Source organism: Cupressus sempervirens, chromosome 1 (genome assembly GCF_028749045.1).
Source record: "Cupressus sempervirens isolate cs-2001-9-10 chromosome 1, ASM2874904v1, whole genome shotgun sequence".
NCBI classification, from domain to species: Eukaryota; Viridiplantae; Streptophyta; class Pinopsida; order Cupressales; family Cupressaceae; genus Cupressus; species Cupressus sempervirens.
The window spans coordinates 1,150,991-1,175,223 of NC_143118.1; the positions used below are offsets into that span (position 1 = coordinate 1,150,991).

General features: G+C 38.6%; 1 protein-coding gene and 1 pseudogene across 4 annotated transcripts in view; both read left to right on the plus strand.

Moving 5' to 3' along the window:
- Positions 1 to 24,233, plus strand: part of LOC149575837 (AFG1-like ATPase family protein) — a 259,202-nt gene that overhangs the window by 192,148 nt on the left and 42,821 nt on the right. For all 4 annotated transcript variants that reach the window (XM_089815715.1, XM_089815717.1, XM_089815718.1 and 1 more), the window contains one exon: positions 17,779 to 17,906. In XM_089815715.1, the coding sequence (XP_089671841.1) occupies positions 17,779 to 17,906 (128 nt within the window). The remainder of the gene's footprint in view (positions 1 to 17,778; positions 17,907 to 24,233) is intronic.
- LOC149575838 (signal recognition particle subunit SRP54 2-like) lies at positions 20,219 to 23,456 on the plus strand (annotated as a pseudogene).

The window sequence follows — 24,233 nt, forward strand, 5'->3', positions numbered from 1 at the left end:
CCCACTTTATGAAATCCTTCAATGATTTGTGCGATTTCCTGTGCCCTTGAATCACGGTTATCTTCTTCATGCGTGGCTGCCCCACTCGTTTGATTTTCAACTTTGTGGATGGAGTAATGTGTTAAGCTCAATTAAAGGCATAGCTCATCTACCTCACTCTCCTTATCCTTTTCAAATTTTATTGCTAGATCTCTATCCATTAATAGTTGCAAGTAATCATATTTTATCATTTTCAATATTTCAAAAATAATATGCAAAAGAGGACTCGCGACACCACATACATTCCCGTGTCTCTCTTCTATCACAATCTTCCGCATGAGATCCTCAATCAATTCAGAAGAATCATCCATCCTTGTCAACACTTGGACAAGTGTGTCCTCTTTGACCAAAAGCATATCCAATAAGATGTGGAGTTGCCAACGTTGGCGGTTTGGTTAACTCTTCTACATGGGCCATTAACATGCTCCTCTGAAAGACTAGTGTAAATAGCTCCATAAGATACTTCTGTCTCCCAATTACCTATTAGTATACTTCTGCCATTATTTTTATTTTGCATATTATCCTGCGAAGGTTGCTCTTCCTTTTTAGTACTACTATCAAGTTGATTAATGTCTTCCTTATACAAATTTTTGTACCTGTCCTCTGTAAGGAGATCTTGAGCCAAATCATAGCATTTGTTTCTTATCATATCTATCTTGTTTTGTACCTCTAGCTGAAGGTCCACATAATCAATGAAAGGGAATTCTTTTTGAAGCTTTGACGGAAATTTGTTATAATCATCGTACAGTCTCCTTGCTTCAGTTTTACATTCATAAGGATCTTTGATTTGCCCATCACGAGTGTACCTTGAATTCTTATTTTTCGGGGGTCTGTTGTAGCCATTTTTTTGTCTTCAACAACTTCCTGCCTTTCTATACTTGTATTGAAAGATTGATCAAGATCTACTTTCTCAACTATTTCTATCTTTAGGCTCAATTTTGCATCGCTAGTTGGAGGTCCACTTGAAAGATTCTTTATAATCTTTTGGTTCACACTAACTCTCTGAGTTACACCATTGCATATGCATCCTGCCAGCACAATGATTATGCACTACTGTGTATTAAATAGATACTGAATTGGCACCTACGGATAACTTGCACTGAGATATGACCTGTGAAATCTCACTCTCTTCAGTAGGTACGCAAACTGTGATGTTGTGGGTAAGCTGAGGCGAGTTTTACCATTGATAAAATCTCCAAACCATCATCAGTCCCGATACTCCAACCACCGACTGCCTTGCTATGTCCTACTACTGTTCCGGCTGAATGAGGAAGCCTTCTCAACCTGTGAAGTGAAATAAGACCACTGCCCTGTTTATTGTGTATGTAGTGGAGACCATGAACCTTCCTTTGCAAGTGATACGGTGAGAGAGAAATGAAGATTCCTTGTTTGCTGCAGGCTGAAAGCCGTCTACTCACGTGACCAAGGTTTCTGTATTGTAATGTTCTCTACTTGAAATAATTAGAATATAGATATTATGACTTGCAGAAATTTTGACAAACAGTTGTCACACAACCACTCCTTTTCAAATGTTTAATACTATATTCATACAATAATGCGCCATTGAATAATGTGACTATATCAACCCAAGACATCACACATTTCTAGGAAAATGTCTCGACATATAATAGCAAACTTTTAGTGTGAAATAATCATTTGAAGTCCCCTACTAATATCTGTGGCGAATACATAAAACAATTAAATGTGTGGTCTTGGACCAAACTCTTCCACCTTGTTTACGTTTGTTTCCTTCATCAAATCAGGGATAGATTCTTCCAGTTTTTTTTCTAATCCATGAATCATTGAGCCCATGTTTGTAGCATCATCCAATTATTTCCTTAAACTTTTTTGCAGATCCTCAGATTCAGATTTCAGCTGCTCTACTTCCAGGTTTAGAGTATTCTTCAAATCCCCAAGCTCCTCTCTATAAGTCTTCACTTGAGTGTCAAGTTTACCACGCCATTCTTGCAAATCCTTTTTCAAGTTGTGAATTCGACCAACAAAATCTCCCCTTGAATCACAAAGATTCTGCAACTCCAAAAATGCGTAGGAAAGGAGTAATTACAAACTCGTACTGATTGATGTGCCTTTAAGAATTTGACTTGCAGAAGAATTACGTTACTCCACTCCTCCAGACGGCTTACATAGTTAGCCGACTGTCATTCTAATCTTCTCTTCCCTTACGTGATGCAAGAGAATACTAGCCCACACTAGAAATAAGACTCCTCTCACTGCGATGGCCCAGAAGTGATGTCGTTGGTGCCTACTTCATCTCCTGACCATATGCAGAACGATACCCTATGGACAATTGTGATGCCCATGAACTAATTGTGACCATCCACATTGTTACCTTCCTCAACGTTACTAATGCACTGCACTAGTAGCAGCGATATTGGAGTGCACGCTACCTATATGAGACTGTTCTCTTGCTAAGGATGTAGAATCGTATTTTGCCTTGCTGAGTTTATCATCTCAATTGCCGTTTCACTATTTCATGGCGTCTAAATCTGACCACTGAGTTTTGTTTTGGAACCGTGATGGGGATGTAGCGTGGGAAAGCTTATGACTGGAATAACCTTGAACCACCTAGCTATTGCCGTTACTCCTTTTAAACATTGTATGCTACACCACCGAGTGTCCTCTTGACTGAAGTGGGGAGCCGACACAACTCGTGAATGGAGAGAGTGGTCCCAAACGTGGTTACTACATATGCCGTGAGGAATCCTGTGACACATCCACCTGCGTTCACTCCAGTCCACCTCCCATGTTTTCTGCCCAGCTGTGGAGGCATTACCTGGCAACCTTCCAATCTCATGAACCTCTGTTAGACTCGGCCTCTATTTATTTTGGCTCTCGTGCTTTGTGCTGAAAGTCAATACCTTACACGGCATAGGATGAAACTAGGTACCTTCTCCTTCGACCAAATTGTCAATTGCAACCTTTAGTCCATACGTTCATTGCATGATGGTTCACTTGCGGTGGTTCTTGTGATGAGAAATATTTCCAGCTAATTATGAGTTCCTGCCCTTAATCAAAATCCGTCTGAATTGTACGGAAAAATCAATATGAGGGGTTGGTGTGACGTCCAACTTCCTCAAAAAACTCAACTCGAGGGATTTCGTTCTCAAAGTTTCTAGCCAGTCACATTAAAGCAACCAAAACATGTTAAAGTATTTAGTTCATAAATTCTTGTGTCTTCTACAATTTAATTACTGATATAATTTCATAGGCTAGCAGGATGCATGGCTTTGATACCATTGTAATATCCCTTTCCGGATATTTTTCTAAAAAACCCTTGATATAAACGTGCAGATTTAAAACTGAACAGAAAACCAATATTTGATATAAATTTCAGAACTTTAATCAATTTGTAACCAACAGATATGCATGCAAAAAAACTTAGAAAAGTTTGTTTGATTCCTCCAATATTCAGAAGTACATATATAAACCAGCAATACAATAACACACAACAATCCAAAACAATCCAATCTTATAAATAGCAATAACAGTCAGATTGACAAATGTAGATGAAACCTGTAAGAAGGCATATTTTGAGCTCTGTTTACTTACTAAAAATAGTAAGCATTCGGACAACTTGCCAAAACTGCTTTGATGGGTCTAAAACTAGAAATGTTTAGGCCAAATCTCGAATTGAACCCCAAAAAGAACTTTTTCGCCCCCAAAATCTAGGCGAAGTAAGCCGGCAACACAAAATTATAATGTCCTAAAAAAAGGGGACATTACAAATATGCAGAACACATAGCAAGATGTTGTCTATTCTTTCTCATCAATGATGAGGGTTAAATGTGTTTGTTCATATCCAAATCTATAGTTAGACATTGAATGGAAGTATTGCAGGATACAACATAGGACATATACTTTATTCATATATGCAATATGCATTCAATGCTTACAATCTGAATACAATGATTACAATGATCCTCCAAAGTCTATTTCGAATGGTGTACATATACCTTCTCGAAGGGGTGACTCAAGCATGATGCGCCCGTTTGGATACTATTCTACCCATCGGCTACATTATAGATTTTACCAACAATATCATCCCCCCCAAAAGAAAAGTTGTCTCTGGACAACAATACAATAAAACTCAAAATAAACTATGTACATCAATGCATAAACACTAAACAGAGGGATGCATCCCTGGCGTAGTGGCCGTTCGCTCCCTTAACTCGTTCAGCTCCGCCTGTAGCTTGTAGACTTGCTCTTTCCTAACCTTTAGTTCTGCTTCTACCTCCATCTGAAGCTCTAAAGCTGATTGCATCATCCTTTTAATCCCTCCCAACTTTTCTCCTTCTCTGCTGCTACTTGTTCCTTTTCTGTTGCCAACTTTTGTAGCTGATTGTGTCTATCTAACAGTGCTGCCCTCCCAGATTCCCAAGGTGCCCTTTCCATGGCTAACTTGGCAGCTAACTCCTCTCGAGCCCTCTCAGCTACTACCTGATTTGCTTGGCTCCTCTGAAGAGTGTAATACACCTCCCTAAATAACTTCACTATCTCGTGAGTCAATGCCTTTGCTCGACTCTCCATACTAGGATCTTTCATTGTGGCCCAGTCCTACCGCATCTCTACAATCTCCACATCCGACCATCGTTGCTCTTCAAAACAAACTGTAAAGGCAATTGGGCATCCTAATCTCATAAAGGATATCACTCCCTCCAGCTCCTTCACTACTAAGTCCAATACTTGAGTCTCTGTAGAAGCTAACACTTGGTGAGCCCGAGTTGCTAGAGCTACTGCATTAGCAAGGAATGCCTCTCTCATCCCTACTTCCCATGCTACTGGATGTTCCTGCTGCACACCCATAGCCCTCTCTACTGCTTTCGCCATAGGGCACTAAGAACCTCCTCATCTCTCTTGAAATCTTCATGAAAACAGTATGCCAAATTGAGATAATAGGCTGCTGCGTGGATGGGCTTATGAAGCTGATTTTGCCATCTCCTATCAATTATGTCCCAAATAGGGCCATAGTTTTCCTCAACTCCTACATATTTGGCCTTAATAGCCTTCTTGGCCCTATCCATGCTTTCATATATGTAGCCCATAGAGGGCTTCTCCCCATCAACAACTCGTAAGAGGGCTACAAGGGGCTCAATGATCTACAAAACAATTTAGTGAATGATGAAACTTTGCAAAGTTGCACAATAAAAATAAAACAAAAATATGTATAAGATAAATTAATTTATAAAATTTTAAGACTTAAGCTTTTAAAATTTAAATTACTTCCACACTCTTCGAACATGGCTCCCAAAAACATTCATCATCATAAATGCATTTTGTTGCATCTATCCCTACAGGGCTGGTGGCAAAGGACGAGGAACTCCATTCTAGACTAACAAACATGCACCTCAAAGCTAACCTTGAACTCAACAAGGATTTTAGTGTGATAAAATTAGAGGCAAATCTTGTGATGCCGGGACGAGCCAACTCCTTTCCCTTCGTGTATTGCCTCATAGTGCTAAGGACCAAGACATGATTATAGATGAACTTACAAAGATTTTTGGCCTTAGCAACACATGATTGCACCCATACAAGTTTGCCAATATCCTTTAACATGAGGTTGATGTAATGGGCCGCACATGGAGTCCAAATTTTTTTTGGGTGTCTCTTCATCAAAAATTTTCCTGTAGCAATTTTAAATTAGTTACTAAACAATGAAATTTTTTGATGTATTAAAAAAAATTTAATTTTCAAAATTTAATGAAAAACTAAAACAATTTTTTTAGAATTTAGAAAGTTAGAAGTTAAAATTTTACCTGCAACAACATAATTAGTTGCATTATCAGTCACCACTTGGACAATATTCTCTTCCTCCACCTCCCTTATGACCTTCTCAATAGCCTCACATAAGAATTTTGCATTTTTCACATGTGAGGAAGCATCTATAGACCTCAAAAATATGGTGGATCTTGAAAGTGAAAATTAAACAAAATAACTATCATTCAATAATCAATAGTCAATAAAACAAAATTTTCGTTATTCAGTAATACATTAAATTTTAGACTTTAAGAAGTAGAGGATGATGGAATTTGAATTACCTCCGCTAAAAACAAGAAGTATTAAGAGGGTCCTATTCCTCCCATTTGTCCATCCATCCATCACAATGGTACACCCCTTTTGGCTCCAAATTTTTCTATGGTCCTCCAACTCAAGTTTCATCTCCTCAACCATATCTAGTAAGAGGGGGCCACTCAACTCATCTTCAGTGGGGGCTTTAAACTTCGCACCACAGATGGAAATTGCATCAATTCCGGCCAATAAGGAGTCCTGTTACATTTATAAAAACATTTTAATTAGCATATTTCAAATTTTCAACATCAAGTTAAAAGTATAAAATTGAATTTAAATTTTAAAACTTAAAAGTTTAAAACGTAAAACAATCAAATATAAATGAAGTTGAAGTACCTGGCTGCTATAAATAGAATGTTGCAGAAAAACCAAAACATGCAAATTGCTCCTATTTTAGCTTCATGTATCTCCTTATTCCAGCCCAAGCTCTCAAGTGAGGGTTGTGCACCAGGAGTGGAACGTGGTACAAAAAAATTGTCCAACCTAGATTTTCTGACTCTAGGACGAAAGGTAAAGCTAGTACTACTAGAAGGGGCAGCAGCCGCAACACCACTAGCAGTGCAAGGAATAGATGTAGAAGAAGTACGACTAGTAGAAGCACTAGGGTAATAGGGGGGAAGGGAAGAACTTTCTCCAACACAACCTACTGACTCAGAAACATTTCCAAATGAGCGTGGAAGGAAATTGGAACCAATGTGAGCTAACTCTGCTAATTTTTTTTTTTAATTCCTTTTCTTGTTCATATTTTTCTAATTCCTTTTCTTGTTCATATTTTTCTAAGGCAACATAATAAAAACATTGAGCCTCAACAGTTGCAGCTCTACAAGGCTCAGTATCATGACCACGTATCCCAACAATATGGTATTTCAATCTATTTATCCCCTCACTATTAACGGTTTTACAAAATAGACATTTTGTTTGAGTTCTAACTCTACTTGAAAAGTCTATGGGGTACTTCCAACACTCATCTTTTTTATTGCGTTTAGAGAGCTTGGGTTTTTTTACCTCTAGGAGCCATTATGAGTAAGGAAAATGTAAAAGTTGCTGCAATAAGACATTTTAGACCAAATATTACCATTTAAGCATTGTATTTTATGAAGATCTAAAGTAAAAAGAAAACATATAAACATACAAAAAAAAATCATCCAAAAAACCCATAAGCATAGAAAAAAAAATCATCAAAATCTAAAAAAATCAACTCTTACCTCTTTCAAATGCTTTGGAAAGTGTTGAGAAGAGCTCCTATAAACGTCTTGATGATCTAAATGCAAGCTCCAATGTCACAAATGCAAATTTTTCTCTTCCTTTCAGCTGGTTACAAAACAATGACACTCTATTTCTCTTCTTCCTCTCTCTCTTTTTTCTTCTCACAATAGAGTGTTATGAAAGGCCTTTTAGGATTATAAGCATAACATAGAACAAAAGAAATATTAAAAAAAACATTATGCAATTTTTTAACCCAACTAGATGTCTGCTGCCGCGATCAGGTCAAGTTGCTCGTGATCCGCGAGTCAAGTCAGTCAGGCAAGTCACGTCACCTGACTTGCTGCTCACAGGTCATGGGTCCTTCTAACTCGGCTGCCAGGTGGTGACTCGCTGACTCGTGTGACTTGCCCAACTCACAGCGAGTCATGTTACTTTGGGGTGCACCGAGCTGAGAGAATTCTTTAACGAACCTCCTGTAGTAACTGCATAGTCTGAAAAATCTTTGCAAATCCGTGAGTGACTTTGGGGGAGGCTAGTCAAGGATAGCCTGAATCTTCTCCTAATGCACTTGAACTTTGTATTTACTGACAACATGCCCTAAGTACAATATTTCTGTTATACCAAATTCACATTTGGACTGCTTAGCAAACAAGGATTGTTCCTCCATGATACTTAGAACTTCATTTAGATGCTTTAGGTGCTCCTCCCATGTCTTGCTATAAATAAGATCATCATCAAAGAATACCAATAAATACTTACGCAATTGTTTGTTGAAGATATGGTTCATGCATGATTGAAATGTAGTAGGTGCAGTGGTCAATCCGAGCAACATGACCAGAAACTCATAATGTCTATAGTGACAATGGAAAGCCGTCTTCTCCACATCTTCTTCCCTCATGCGAATCTGATGGCATCTTGAATGGAGATCTATTTTTGAAAAATAGACCACGTCATGCAATTCATCCAGCAGCTCATCTATCTTTGGAATGGGATATCTGTTCTTTATTGTTTTTTTCTTCAACAAGCGGTAGTCCACACACATGCACATCGTCCTGTCCTTCTTTTTGAGCAAGACCACAGATGATGCAAATGGGCTAGAACTGGGACGGATCCATCCTTTCTCTACCAATTCCTAAATCATCTTTTCGATCTCATCTTTGAATTTCTTGGGATGGCGGTACGGTGTAGTTATGACTGGCTTTGCCCCTGATTCTAACTCGATAGTGTGTTCAAATCCTCGATGAGGTGGTATGCCAGGAGGAATATCTATGAAAACTTTATCATGTATACTTAAAATATCCTGGAGTTCATCCTATGGAGGTGTTCAACGCCCCTTTATAGGTTCCACCGAGATAAAACAATGTGTAGCCCACGCAACGTCATCGTGCTGAAAAATTGCCTTCATTTGATGCGCAAAAACTTCTTGAGAACCTTCTTTTTCCATTCCTCAGAGGACAACCTTCTTTTCATCAACAACAAAAGTGAAGTCCATCTATTTGAAACTCTGAGTGTATTCATCAAGTGTCTCCATTCATTGTATCCCGAGAATAACCTCCATGTTAGCAAGGTCCACTATGAAGAAATCCTTAGTCACCGTGTGATTCGCCATTGTGATACTCAGCTTAGGAACAAGGTGCGTGCAGGGTAGAAAAGTCCCTCTGGCGACCTTGACCTGAAAGCTTGTGTATACCTCCATAGGTAGGCTTCTTCACTTTACCAAGGATGAGTTTATGAAATTTAGAGTAGCTCCGCTATCCAACATCACCGTAACCCTTTGTCCTTGAAGGGTACCCCGTACATGAAAAATCATGCACCTCGGGTTGCCGGCCAAGGCAATGGTTCCTTCGCGTTGTACCAAGGCTGCAATTCTCTTCGTATGGTTTAAACTGACCATGTTGGTGTCATTGTGGGGTTGATTATCTTTGACTGACATTTCTTCCTATTTGTCCTCATCATCGAACATGACCTCAATGTAATGGATCTTTCCCTTTCCGAGGCATCTGTGGCCAGGCTCCCAAGGTCCCTTGCAATCGAAACATAATTTCTTCCTTCTGAGTTCCTGTCTGGTAGCTTCATCCAATGGTGGCCTCTTGGGTCGAGGTTTGTCCCTCGGAAATGTCGACGGTTTAGAATGTGAGTAACTTCGAGAGGATGATGTCGATGACGATGCCATACTTCATGCTTTATTGATTGCTTCCGACAAGGTGGCAAGATTGAACATCTTTACCCAACCTTTCAGAGGTTCTGTCAGTCCATCCATGAAGAGCACTACTCGTCTTCTTTTGGAAATGTCCGTGATCAAAACAAAGAGTTTTTGAAATTCTGCAATTAACTGATCACCGATCCAGTTTGTCTTAGTTGTGCCAAATCTTGGAAATTGAGTTTTGGATCTTTACCATCAAATCGTTCTATCAATCTCTTCGTAAACATAAGTATTTATTTGATCATGCCCTAATGTGATGGTGTCGTGGTGCCACCATTCATGCCCAACTCCCTCCAAGTGCAGCACGAAAAATTTGATTGCTTTTTCTTCTGGCATAGGATTCAGCTAGAAGTAGGTATCGGCTTTCATTACCCATGCTTGTGCAGATATGGAAACAGATTTGTCGAATGGAGATAGATTTACCTTACTCAACTTTCTTCTAAGATCATCGTTAAAGTATCCTCTGTTTTCGCCTCCCAAATATCTCATTCTTAGATCCACATAATCTTTGTAGGATATATCTTCTTCAAGGTTTGCATTCTTCCAGTCTTCTCTCAGTTGTTCTTGCATTTCTTCGAAGGTTGGTTGTCCCTCCGTGTTGTGCCTCCGTCCGTGGTGGAAAAGTTGGAATGGAAGGTCGAGAGCGTGCTAGTTGAGGGTTTGATTTACCCGACACCGAGTCCGCACTATGACCATTTTGTTCTCCGGATATTTTGTTTTCTGCCAATCTTTTGAGAGTTTCTTCCGTGAGTCATTGTGTATCAATGATCTGTGCCTAATTCTTGGCAAGTTCCCTCAATAGTGCGACAAGTTTGGTAGTGGTCGGTTCTGGTTCGGCCACCATTCGATCAACGGAATGTTTCCTCTTCTGGCTATAAACTCTCATTCATTGTCCACAGGCTAGTAGGATCAATGCACTCTGATACCACTGTAGTGTTCCTGATGTGACAATAACAAGTATACGGTCATTGATCTCTATCGTGTGTGAAACAATGGAGTACGGATACACCAGAACTGGGGCCGTACGGCAGTGTGGGTTGAGGAGAGAAGTGCGAATGATTGCAAGGGGCTATACGGCTAGAGATAAAGTGGCTGTACGGTGGACAATTGCAAGCCTTACGGTGGCAATTGGGTAGTTGTACAATGCAGACCAATTAGCTGTACGATTACAGATTGTTAGGCCGTATGGTGGAGATTGCCAAGCTGTACAGTGAGGATGGATGCCATAATGGAGACAAAATGATGTATTGCTCAGGTGGTACAAGGCAATAGGGAGGTGGTACGGTGGGTGTAAAAAGCCGTACGACTGAGTTGGAAGGTCATACAGTAGACAGAATATACTTGTTGTACAATGAAAGTTACATAATGAGGGTGAACGGATGTATGGACGAGGGCTGTACGAGTGAGGAATGAGAAACACGGGGGAACACACATTTAGGTATTTGAGGCTGATATGAAACACAATCTTGTTTATACACAAACATAGAAAATGTTGATGAAATCCGCACAATAATAGAGACTTGAATGCAAATGATAATTGTTAGAAGATAATGCTCCGATTTCTCAGATCCGAGTGAAGTATTACATGCAACAACGGAATAGGGTGAGGGCTAAATTCCACTGAAACCCCATGAGCCAAATAGGGAAGATCTTTCACTTCGAAATGACAAACAATCCAGAACCCCAACAGGAATTCACAGTACATAGAAAATAATCCAAAAACATAATAACTACAACCTACCAGCCATGCTTAAATACCTGTTGGGAAACTTTTCAAGGGTGTACAAAGATAGCCAACAAAAACACATACTACGGAAACAAAATAAAAATGGGTCCGAGATATATTAAATCAATCGACCTATTACAAAAGTTTGATTTATAATTTATTTTATAATGAGAACATTACACAGTGTCCATAGTATAATTGCTACGTTGTTGCCCACTTCATGAATTTTATATGGCCCGACCCACTTCACCTTAAACTTGCTTGATTTGATTTCATTACGCCCGTTGTATTTTGATACTAGTTGGCTTGGTTGGAACCTGTTTAGTTTCAGATGCTTGTCGTGTGATAGCTTGCATCTACATTGTGAAACTTCAATGGCCCATTGTACTTGTTATACAACCTTTCCCTGAGACTTTCTATGTCTCCTAGTTTATTTTCAATCGCTATTCGCAAACTTGGTACCATGAATTTTGTTGGTCCTACGGCTTCCTGGCCATACATCAATTGGAACAGAGTGTGTCTTGTGGTGACTTTGTACGAGGTATAGTATGCCCTAATGTCGATAACAACTTTTCCTCCCAATCCTCACCTTCAACTGCACAGGACTTGTAGATTACTGCAACCAAGATTTTGTTTGTGGCTTTTGCTTGTCCATTTTCTCTAGGATAGTATGGGATCGATAGAGAATGGTATATTTTGAACTTTGTGGTTAGTAGTCGAATGACATGATTGACAAATGTCCCTTGTGGTCGCTTATCAACTATATTGGGATCTTATACCTTGTGATGATCTGCTCGTAGATGAATCTTGTTGTGCTCACTGCAGAGTTGTTTGGTAGGGCTCGCGCATCTACCCACTTAGTAAGATACTCTGTTGTGACAACAATGTACCTGCATCTCCGAGTTTTGCTCACCTTGAGTGGTCTGACAAAGTCCAACCCCCAACAGTCGAATAATTCCTATGCGTGTGAAGAGTTCAGAAGCATGAAATCCCTCATGAGTGGCTTCCTGACCCTCTGACATCTTATCAAAGATGTGCACAATAATTCTTTGAAACTTTGCGGGAGTGCTGCACAGACTGGAAAACATTTTTTTGTAGGCATATACCCCATCTTCTACTATGAAGGTTGTTTTGAGCCTATCTTCTTCTGTGATGGATATCTCATATCCAGAAAATCTATCCATGAATGAATAGACTTCATGTCCCGCAACTTCTTCCAAAATACTGTCAGTGAACGGTATCAGGAATGGGTCCTTAATCGTTATTGCATTCAAGCATCGAAAGTGTACACATATCCTTATCTAAGTGGTGTCTCGTTCCAGAGATATCACAATTGGAGATACCTACTTACTCATTTGTACCCGAAAAATAGTGCCTGCATCAAGCATCCGATTAATCTCATCTGTAACCCATGCGGTGTAATTTTGTTCATCCGGTATGGTCACTTCCGTACGGATACTGCTCCTATCGGTGGGATATGGTGGACACATAATTCTAGCGGTGCCCCTTTTAGGTATTTTTACATCCACGCAAAAATATCCTTATATTCCATAAATATTTTAAACATTGCTGCTTTCAGAACTAGATTCCAATCATCTTTGACAAATATATTTTTCGAGTTAGCCTCGTCCCCTAAGTTCATCGTTTTCATTGTGGGTTCTTCAAAATTTATAGGTTTTTCCTCACTAAATGTATGTGCCAGTGTTTCGTCTATTTACACATCTCCTTCCTTTACTTCTCTATATTCCTTCGGAAATTCATTTTCCTCTCCTTTATTTCCTTCCTTGACTTCTAACATGTGATAGCTCGGGAAGAGCTCATAGCCCTCCATTTGCCAATGGAGTAGGCCGTTCACTGAATCCAGGTCGTCATCATTGGACCCTCCTAGTCTCAGGATTCCTTCTTCATTGGGTTCCATTCATTGTCTCCTTCGCCTTCGGAGTCTGATGCTACTGCTTCCTCTCCCACCATTTGTGTTTGTAGGTCAATTACAAATCTACGACCTCCTTCCATGGATAGGGTGTTCTTTTTCTTGTCATGTTTTGCTTTTGCCTATATGAGTCAGCCCCTTCCGAGGATGGTGTCATACCCTTTTCTCTTCAATGGTATAACCACGAAGTCCAGCAAGAATGGTTGTCCTGATGGTTAAATTGCGCCATCAGAGTCCCTGGAGGTTTGATCCTGTGTTGATCAATGGTGAGCAATTGAAATGTAGGTGGCCATAACATAGGATGCCCCAACTTCTTCCATGTTTCTTTTGGTAGTACGTTCACACTTAACTCTCCATCTATAATGGTGTCCATTAGGATGGTTCCAAGAATATCCATCTCTACTACTATAGGGTGTCTTCCTGTTGTGAGCGCAAGTAGAATTGGGTTTGTTGCAGTCATTTCGCTTCCACTTTGTGTGTCTTTTTCTAGCTCTTCCATTGCCTTCGGGCATGTTGTCATGTTCTGGATTGTAGTCCGTGACTGAGGCATTGCAAGAAGGTTGTTTAGCTTCATGGGGACCTCAGCTTGCATTACCTGCAGTATGATATTTTGTTTTGCCTGATTCTTCCTTGAGGTGTCGACAATGTCCTTTGTTTGCAAATTTTCAACCTTCATTTCTTTTTCTAATTTTGTTCGTGCTTGCTTCAATCTCTTTCGGATCTAGGTACTTTGTCTTCTTCGCTTGTGCACGAGTGATGGCTAATGTCTCTTCATCACATGTTTTTATACTTAACAAGTTCACGCCAGGTTTAGGGCACTTTGCATCCTCATGGTCCCTAGGACCACACCATCTGCATAATAGTTGTGGTGTTCCCTTCGTAGTGCAGTCTCTAGTGAAGTGGCCCCAAAGGTTGCACGTCTGACATTGTACAATCGGTTGTCCACTCGGATCATTTTTATTCGACTACGGCCCCTGTTATTGTTATTGTTGTTGCCGCCTCATCTGCATCAGTTTTTCCATACCCTCCTAAGGTTGTTGCGTCATTGTTCGTATTTGTTCTCGAGGTGGACGCTTCTTACGTCAATAATATTTGTTGGTGTCCCTTTGTTTTCATATTGAACGGGCATTCCTTGGTGGAATGTCCTGCAATTTGGCAGATATCATAAAAAATTTTCTTAGGGCAGGAGCCCTTTGTGTGGCCCTCCTCTTTGCGATCTGTACACCATGGTTCCCCTTCTCTCTCTTGGCTAGGATCCTTTTTCATGTTTTTGAACTCTTTCATCATACATAACATGCCCTTCTGCAGTGCACGAACCTTTTTACTTGATTCCTCATTGCTACTGTTTCTAGAGGATGAATCTTTTGAGTTAGACGATATGTTTTACGTCTTTTTTTTTGTTTTTTGTTCACTCTCCAAGTCCATTGCATGGTTATATGCATCGATATATGATGTTGGAGGCACAATTTTCATCTTTTTACTAGTGTTGGTCATAGCCCCTCGATGAAACACCTTTTCTTCAACCCGTCCGTTGGTTGGCTTTCCATTTTTCCTACTAGCTCCTTTAGCCTTCTCACATATACGCGAATTGTTTCATTCTTTCCCTGCTTGGTACTGTAGATTTCCGTTACTGTCTCGTTATCATCTTTGAGTAGTCGAAACTCTGCTATAAATTCTTTCTTGATGCCAGCCCATGAATTTAACTTTGCAAATTGGTGTCTGAAAACCAATCAATCGTTGCACCTCGTAGAGTAGTTGGGAACTATCGGACCTAGTCATCTTGGTCCATTACGCCATTCACAGTTCTGATTGTTTCACATGTTTTACAATGTCAAATGGGGTCGATTGTTCCACCGCCATTAAACTTTGGTTGATTTTCCTTTGGTCCTGCCATCGTTAATTTCTTCTAAATTTGTGGTACTTGCTGTGCACTTGCACTGTTTTGCATACTCGTGTTTTTTTGTGTGCCTGCATTGTTCTGAGCACCTACACTGCTTTGAGTATCCGTATTGTTCTGAGTACCCGTGTTGTTTTGCACAATTGTGCTATTTCGGACAACCGCCTTACTTTGGACAACCACATTACTCGGTGTGAAGAGATCTTCTTCAAGTGAAGTTGTTCAATTCTCTACTTGTATCCATTCGTTAGGTCGATTGGGAACGAAGAGTTCCCCCTATGCTTGTGCTCCTTCAACACCTTGAGCCGTGTGGGTTCCTTTCCTTCCCTTTGGATTCTCTACCCTTGGCATATACAAGTTTAAGAACTCCTCCCTTATCTCTTTTACCAGATTCAATCTCTATTGCATTTCTTGAAGCAAGTCCTTGGCACTCAATTTGCTAGGTGAATGCACTCTGTCAATGCTCCTTCACCCCCTCAGTGCCCGTCGGCAAGTTGTTGAAACTTCTTTCTTCACTCTGCCTGTTGTGTTAGAATTAATGCTTTCTATGTTGTGCATATATCATCCTTGTCTTTTACTTTATTCCTATCTTTATTGAGTAGATTCGGCATTAATCTTCATAACACCTCTTTTGTACTAGGTTTGATAGGCACAATGCCGAATGTTTACTGTACAGGGTAAACAGATGTTTATCACATTAAGTAATTAGAATGTACCACAAAAAAGATACTTTATTCATATATGCAGATATGCAATTCCAATTATAATGATGATTCATAAGTCATTCGGACAATGTACATATACTTCCCGAAGGGGTGACTCAACCGTCACGCAACCTTTCAGATACCAACTCAACCCGTCAGCTACAATATGGTTTTTACCGACAGCAATGATTTCTTTTTTTGGTTTCTGTGTAGTTCAAGCTATTGCATTATCTGTTATCATTACATCTAAAGAAGCATTGCACCATCAAAATATAAGTAATTTATGATTTGGATCTAGCTTCTATTTCATATTAGCATACTTTCCTTTCAAACATATTTTGTATCACTTCAAAGGTTGATTCTTCAACTTGTGTTTGACTGAGGTGAACCCCTCTACACAACAATTTCCTTGTTTTGGTTTAGGAATAGGCGGCCCTCGCATCAGATCAGATATAGGAAGTTCAGGACCTTGTAGACAGTTTGCAAGTTCAATCATTGAATAAGATTGGAAACAAGACGATTAAGGCACCCTCTACCCTGCGGAAAAAACATCAAATTGATTTTATAGGTCAGTGACAACCTCTTTACCCATTTTTGGTTACTGTACCGAGCTGTCTATTTTTTATCAGACTGTCTGCAACTTGTTTTTTTTTTGTCTACCTTGTCCCCTATCTGTGTATCAATAAATCTTATCCCTCTAATCAGCCTTTCATATTAGTGAAGGATTAGAGAACCCATTAAGCATTTGATTGCATTTAAGTCTAGTGGATCATCTGCCTTCCTAACATAATAAGAAATAAGGTTAACCCCTTTGATCCCCATTTCCTATTGTACAATAATTATATGGTGTTTTTGAAGATTTCTGGATGATTTTGGTTCTGTTGTATTTTTTTGTCCATACAAGAGTTTTCTGTCAACAAGTGCTTGTTGGTTGGGTGATTGAAGAGGAGGTATTACACCAGAAATTATTTCCACCATTACTACTGATTTCTTTTCACAAAGTGCATCCTCTACTATATATGAACAGGTCGGCAGATTTCTATATGAATCTTTGGGAAAGCCAAGCAGGCATTCATTCACAAAAGATAAAATTGAAGTAAACAGATACAATCTCTTATCTGTGTAACGCAATATACATTGAATCCAAATTCCCTCAGTATAATTAAGCACAAAAATTCCTTCTGTTTGGTCACAAACCTGGCTCACAGCCAAGCGTTGACATTATTACCATGGCAGTTTCTGTACAAACTCTGAATGAGCCTTGTAACCAATGAACCATAAGAAGACCGACCAAGATTTGTGTACTGTTTACAACATCCTGTTCAGGAGAAAAGACACATCATTTTGGAGTATTTGCATCTTAGGACAATATTATGGTGTGTAGTTCTGTAAATCTGCATCTTGGGGCAACTGATACACCAATGTTTTAGATAACAATCGAATGGGTATGCAGGCGAAACAAACTATTATTATTCTACTGTTCTGATCATTATTTTCCATTTGTTATCTTTTCCCTGAAATCCAGGCTTTTAGTGAATGTTTTTTACTATACACCAAAAGCATTTAATCTCTCTAGATAGGGCTTCTGGTTGTGCCAAATTCATGAGTGACAGACTGTTTATCATTGAATATAATTTATTGTATTGGTTCTCAGGTTTAGCAGTATTGTTTGTCTTCTCATGGTTAGAAGAAGGTCCCTGGTTCTGGTTGCTGCTTTATTTTTTGCTTCAGGAATTAGCAAGTGATTTTTTTTCTCCAACATACTTTTATTTTCTAAAATGCTCAGCAATATAAGTTCAGATCACGTAATCTGATAACATGAAAATATTGTGTTCCCTGTATTTGATCTTTTTTAGTATACTTTTAGCTGAAATTATCCAACCCAATGAAGTATTTATACAGTATTTTATACCATCAATGAGAAGATATTAGTTTTGATATACCTTTCCTCTATATTTTAATGTTAACTTTCTTTTTCTGTTACAGGCAAGAAGGTTTATTACACTTATTGATGAGCTCTACAATCATCACTGTCGACTTGTTTGCACTGCAGCCTCATCGATTGATGATCTATTTTTAGGAACTGATGAAGGAATGTTGTTTGACTTGGAGAGGTAGTATTCTCTGTCCTTTATTTGTAGCTTTGCACATTGTCTGCATAGTTATGTATACAAGTTTTTGATTCTTAAAATAATATTAAATACTAAAACTATCAAAGCATATACACTCTGGAGGTTGTAGGAGATATATTTTGTCATCAACCTTGATACGTAGTGATGTTTTCATTAAAAAGGAAAATACCAGTATTACATACTCTGATACATACACAATGCAGTATATTGTCCTCGAAGAGTACATACTATAAAATTTCTTATTAATATGAAATTCTTGGATGTCTAACTTAAGAAGAAAAATTTGGTATATCCGTTATCTTCACTAGCTATTCTTCTTCTATTTCTGTTTTTCCACCACCTCCCTTCTTTTTCTCGTTCATGAATTGATCAAATGTTAAAATATCTTGGATATTCGGTGGAAGTTTCATAGATTTAACATAATATGCTGTCACTTCATCAGCCATAGGACTTGTTATTCAAGTTGGGCCTCCTCACTACAAGTGAATGTAGGTTGAAGGAATTTAGCAACAGATCCAACAATAGTTCCAATAGTATGACCATTATTGCTTTGAAGATGTTAGTGTTGGAAAACACTAACTACTCCATTCTGAATTGGAGATGCTTTAGGTGCATTCTTTTTCATTTTGACCAACATTTGTGAGATCATGTCAAGCATGGCATTGCATTTTCTTTCTGTTTTATTGTTTAGCCTTTAGACTATCTGTTGGAGCCATTCTCTTGCTTGAGGAAACATTGCATTGTCCCATTTTAAGAAAAATGATTTCTGATCAATTAGCGTAGTTTCCAAGTTCTTCTAAAGGCAAATTGGTAGGAGGAGGTATCTACAAAGCTCTTGGAGAACAAAGGATCAATCTTGCGCAATGAGCTCAGTTGGCCTTGGCGACTTTAAATATGCTTTTGTAATCAGTTTTCAACCTTTTGGGAGCTCTCTGCCTTCTTGGAGAAGTAGGCTATTTTTAGTCACTCAATCAGTTTCCACTTATCATCATCCTAAGTTTGAAGTATCATGTTGGTATGATCAAAGTTTAATTTGTCATGTCAGCACTGTTTACAACTTTGGTTAATTATTGAGTTATTAATTAACCATTCACTTAAGTTGTCTAATGTTGAAAAGTAATAAAGGGACAACTTACTTTAATTGCTTGTGGAGAAGTCATAATGACATGTTTTGTTTGGGTGCCTAGGTTTGGGAAACTTTCTCATTGAAAATTATTATATATTCTTTAAACGTTCTTTGTGAAATGTTGCTAAATAGATCACTGCAGATTTCGAAGTGATTTGTCCAATGGGTGGTGACAAATGTCACAACAGTTGAATAAGTTGTAATTGGAGAAACAACTTTCCTCTTCCTTTGAGAGGGGCAGTTCACTCGTATTATGTGATTTTTGTGTAGATTTTGTTTGCTGATGCTTATTCTGATCAAAGACAAAGGATTGCTAAATAGATCACTGCAGATTTCAAAGTGATTTGTCCAATGGGTGGTGACAAATGTCACAACAGTTAAATAAGTTGTAATTGGAGAAACAACTTTCCTCTTCCTTTGAGAGGGGCAGCTCACTCGTATTATGTGATTTTTGTGTAGATTTTGTTTGCTGATGTTTATTCTGATCAAAGACAAAGGATATATACATGGAGAAAATGGAGCAGTTACGTATTAGTAACCAATACAAGTAGTTATGTAGTTACGTATTGGTCATAAACAATTACATAGTTACCTACTTATAGGCTGAACTATATGCTTATCAATGAATAATTATGCTAACATTCCCCCCCTTAATACATTGATCCTAAAGACATCAAATTCACCCTGCCCTATGCTGATAACGTAATTTGAATACATATTTTGAGAAAATCTTCTTCTGAAGTAGCAAAACCTGAATCATGAAAGGCTTCATCAAGCTGCACCTTGAACCTGAAAAAGGAGTACATTTGAGTTGTTTTCATAAGCTCTTAGTCCCGAATTCTTCAATCACAAAGTCTTGAATTATTGAACAAAACCTAAGAGACACAGTAGATCTCTATCATTGTCTAGTGGCTGTGAAAGGGTATAGTCCTTAATCATATACTATGAAGCTCGTTGGAAAAGAATGGCACAATACCAAAATACCAAACCTGTCTCCAGAATGAGTCTTCACAATGTAATGATCCAACCCTAGAGAAGACATAACTTCCACAATATCCTAATTCCGTTCCTATCAATTAGCTGGAGGGTGTGGTATGGGAAGGTATTGTATTTGATATGTCCGTACATAGCTATGGTCATGACCCTACGATGCAATTGAGCTAACCGAATGGTGTCAAGGATGAGGCTATACAAGAGCAGATTGCTGGCCGTACGATGTCTGGGTGTACAGGGGGGCGGAGATGTAGCTGTGGCCATATGGCATAATGGTGGTACGGTGGAAGAGGGTAGGCCGTACGGTCAAGGATGGATGGTCATATGTTTGATAGGACAGTCCATACGGTGTTTGGAGGGGAGTGTTCGTTGGCCGTGATGGAGCCCATTTTTGGCCAATTCATGAAGGAGCGCACTTTGAATATGAAGTGCAAGTTGTTTCAGGGTCATGTGATACCCTATGTTCAATAACAAATGAATGGGTTGTTAAACATCTTCAGAATCTCGGCACACCAAACTGCTGATGATAGCAATTGCAGATTTAACGCTAAGAATGTAGTCTTGTTTAACATCAAAGAGGTCTGTGAAGTTTTCAGTAAAAATATGTGATCCTAGGATCATACACTTTATCCTGATAGGTGCAAGCAAATCTCAATGATCTATGATATCAAGCAGTAATTATGAAATGTCCATTCCAGATGTCCTGTATCAATGATTCTTGATGATCTATGTTGCCATTTTGCAACATATACAAGTGAACGACATAAGCAGGAAGCTGCACTTTTTGAGGAGATACATGTCGTCGGCTACAAAGTCCGGATAGAGTAGGTCTATGAATTGTGCCGACAGCAGCATTCTCCAGGATCACAGCCTCCTCTCTAGTGTATATTCTTTCTCTATTGTATTTTGTGGTCTCCTGTTTTTGTTAGTTTTGAAGTCGCTAGGAGACAACTTTTCTTTTGGGGGGGATGATGTTGTCAGTAGAAACTGTTTAGCCGACAAGCTCATGTTGTCGGTAAAGATTTTGTAGCCGACGGGTAGATTAGGATTGTTATATAGCTGACGGACCCCTTCGGGAAGGTTTGGCGGGAAGTATTTATACCCCGTCTGGGATCATTGTAAAGCATCTTATGCTCCGTATGTAATCTCTTGGTATATGCGAATAATAAACGGAGTATTGTTGTTGCTGTTCTTATCTATTGTCTGTATGCATTAATGTCATGTCCCCATTTTGGAGGCAATTTGAATTAATTAATTTAATTAATTAGGTTGTCCAAAATAATGAATATTTTATGAGGATGACTAATTAATTATTTTAATTAAATAAATAAGTGGTATTAAGTTAATTATTTATAAAGTTATCAAATAAATAAATATTAAAAGGTAACTTTATATTTAATTAATTTAATAAAGTGACTTGAATTATAAAATATTTTTTATAAAGCCACTTAATAGATAAAATAAAATAATGTTCTAGAAGTTTCTGGAGAAAGTGGAGAAAAAGAATAAATAGGCACCTCGGGCTTCATTCTAACTATACAATTGTTTATTTCTCTCTTGACATCAAATATCTTCTGAAGGGTTGCACATTTGGAGGTGATACTTCAGTCACTTTAGCTAGGGCATCATTGGGCCTAAGGCCACTTTCAGCATTTCAGCATTTCAGGAGGCAATTTTAGCAGGGCCGAAATTATTGGAGGTCATTTCTAGCAGGTCTGAAATTATAGGAAGCCATTTTAAAGAAAAACCGAAAAAGCAGGCCGAAAAAGCAGTCCGAAAAAGCAGAACCGAAAAAGCAGGCCGAAAAAGAAGCTCCGAAAAAAGCAAATCCGGAAAAAGCAAGTGGAAAAAGCAGATTGGAAAAAAGCAAAGCAGAAGGGGCATCATTGAAGAAAATTATTACAACCATCTACAATCAGGTTCTTCACTTCTCATTTGGCATATTTTCTGAGAAATGTAGGTTTTTAGCTGAGTACAAAATATAACTTCAGCACTTCACTATTTCACATTGTATTTGTCTTTGTTTTCCATTTGGCATTATTGGTATCAAAGGAAGGCTAGGATTTTGCAATTGAAAGAGCGTTGTAATTTTTAGACTATCTATGTTGCAACCCTAGAGTTGATGATCAGTTTATTAGTTTGCATTCCAATTGTTTGACAAAATATCAATTGGCTGTAAGTTCTCTTTTCGGCATAAATAATGTTATAATTTTGCATACTAAGTGTTTATATTAATGACACTTGGTTGCAAATGCATTAATGCCATCTTAAGTTGCATCCAACGTATTTGTCATAATTACTAGTTGCTGTAGCTGCATATTGCAAGTAGTTTAAGTCACATATTTGTATTGAATATTGTCAAAATTAGTTGCACATTCATGTTAGGTCATTGTTTAGACAATCTGGAGTCTTTTTGTAAGCATTCTCTTTGATGCAAATTGAAACAAGAGTCATTGCAGCAATCTGAAAAGTTATATCAGTCATATGACCCCTTGTATGCAAAGTGTGTGACAAAATTCTTCGAGTCTTCAATCAGCATTTTAAGGTTGGATTTGAGTAGGGTCATTACAATTAATCTATTTACCCCTTATGGTAAACAATGCGGTAAGTGTTTGAAGCAATGAGACCAGATCTTGTAATATTTGTAATGGATAGTAGTATTGGACAAGTGGCATTTGATCAAGCACAAGCATTTAAAACAGAGTGTTTCAATGAGAGTTGTCATTATCACCAAAATGGATAGTCATGCAAAAGGTGGAGGTGCACTAAGTGTTGTTGCAGCAACCAAGAGTCCTATTATATTCATAGGTACAGGAGAGCACATGGATGAATTTGAAGTATTTGATGTCAAGCCATTTGTTAGCGGATTGCTAGGGATGGGAGATTGGTCTAGCTTTATGAACAAAATTCATGAAGTAATGCCCAAAGAACAACAGTTTGAACTTCTGCAAAAGTTGTCAAAAGGTACCTTTACTCTGCAAATCTTGTATGAGCAGTATCAAAACTTCCTCCAAATGGGACCATTTAATCAGGTTTCTTCCATGATTCTTGGATTTAGCACTGAGTTGATACCTAAGGGCCAAGAAAAGGGAAGTCAGCCTCATGCAAAATAGTTCATGACAATGATGGACTCCATGACTAGTGATGAACTGGATAGTACAAATCCAAAACTTATGACAGAACCACGGATAATGCGTGTGACATGGGGAGCAAGTTGCACTATAAAGGAAGCTAAGGAGATGCTTGAAGAGTATAAACACAAAGATGGAAAAGTTATAAACTGCCCATATTTAGTACCTGCCATGCAGCCCAGCGGGTTACTATCTGCGAAGATTCAAAGTCTTTGCCCAACTATTACTAGAAATATCTGCTGCACAGCTGACCAATTTGACATTTTATGTGGACAAGTCTAGCAGGCCATCATTGAAGCCCCTTTTGCACACTAAGAAAAAATGAGACAAAATTATCTCACGGGTTAAGATTATGGTGAAATCTCTTTCTCGAGTGCATATGAATGCAAGTATCTTTCCAATGATAGGAGGACGTGATGAGATTCAACAAGGGTGTATGCTGAAGGGGCCATCTTTGGAGTCTTTGTAGAAAATGTGAAACATATTTATAGTTGCACAATGGTTGATACTCAATAGATTTATGGGCAGATCCTGAGTGTTGTCGTTGGATAATCAAACAAATCTATAGCCCTTGCATCCTGCATCTGCATTGAAGCTTTAATCTTTATTGATCGATTCTTAACATATTCCCTTTTGCTGTAGGTACACTGGAGACGGAGGCAAAAAGGGTTGGCATAAGGTATTGCGCACAACAGAACCTACAGAAAATATAAAAGATGGAGCGTAGTCAGATTCCCGTGGAAGCCGGAACAAGTGATTTAAACAATTAATCAATCTGAAGTTTGAATGTTTTACCATTGTGGCAGGAGGTTCACTCAAAGCATCTATAGGAGGCATCGATCATTGATCAGAGAAAACTTGCGTAGGCACTTGGATGGAGATCGTGTTTTGCGCAGAATGTAAAGTGTGAAATACGCATATTATATGAACCTTATCAAAAGCCACCATTTTACATTAGAAATTATAAAACACATAGTAAAATTGCCGCTAATATCGGGAGTAAATAATATCAAAATTTAGTAATTAGTTATTAGTTTTGAAGAGGTGCGATGTTTGAGA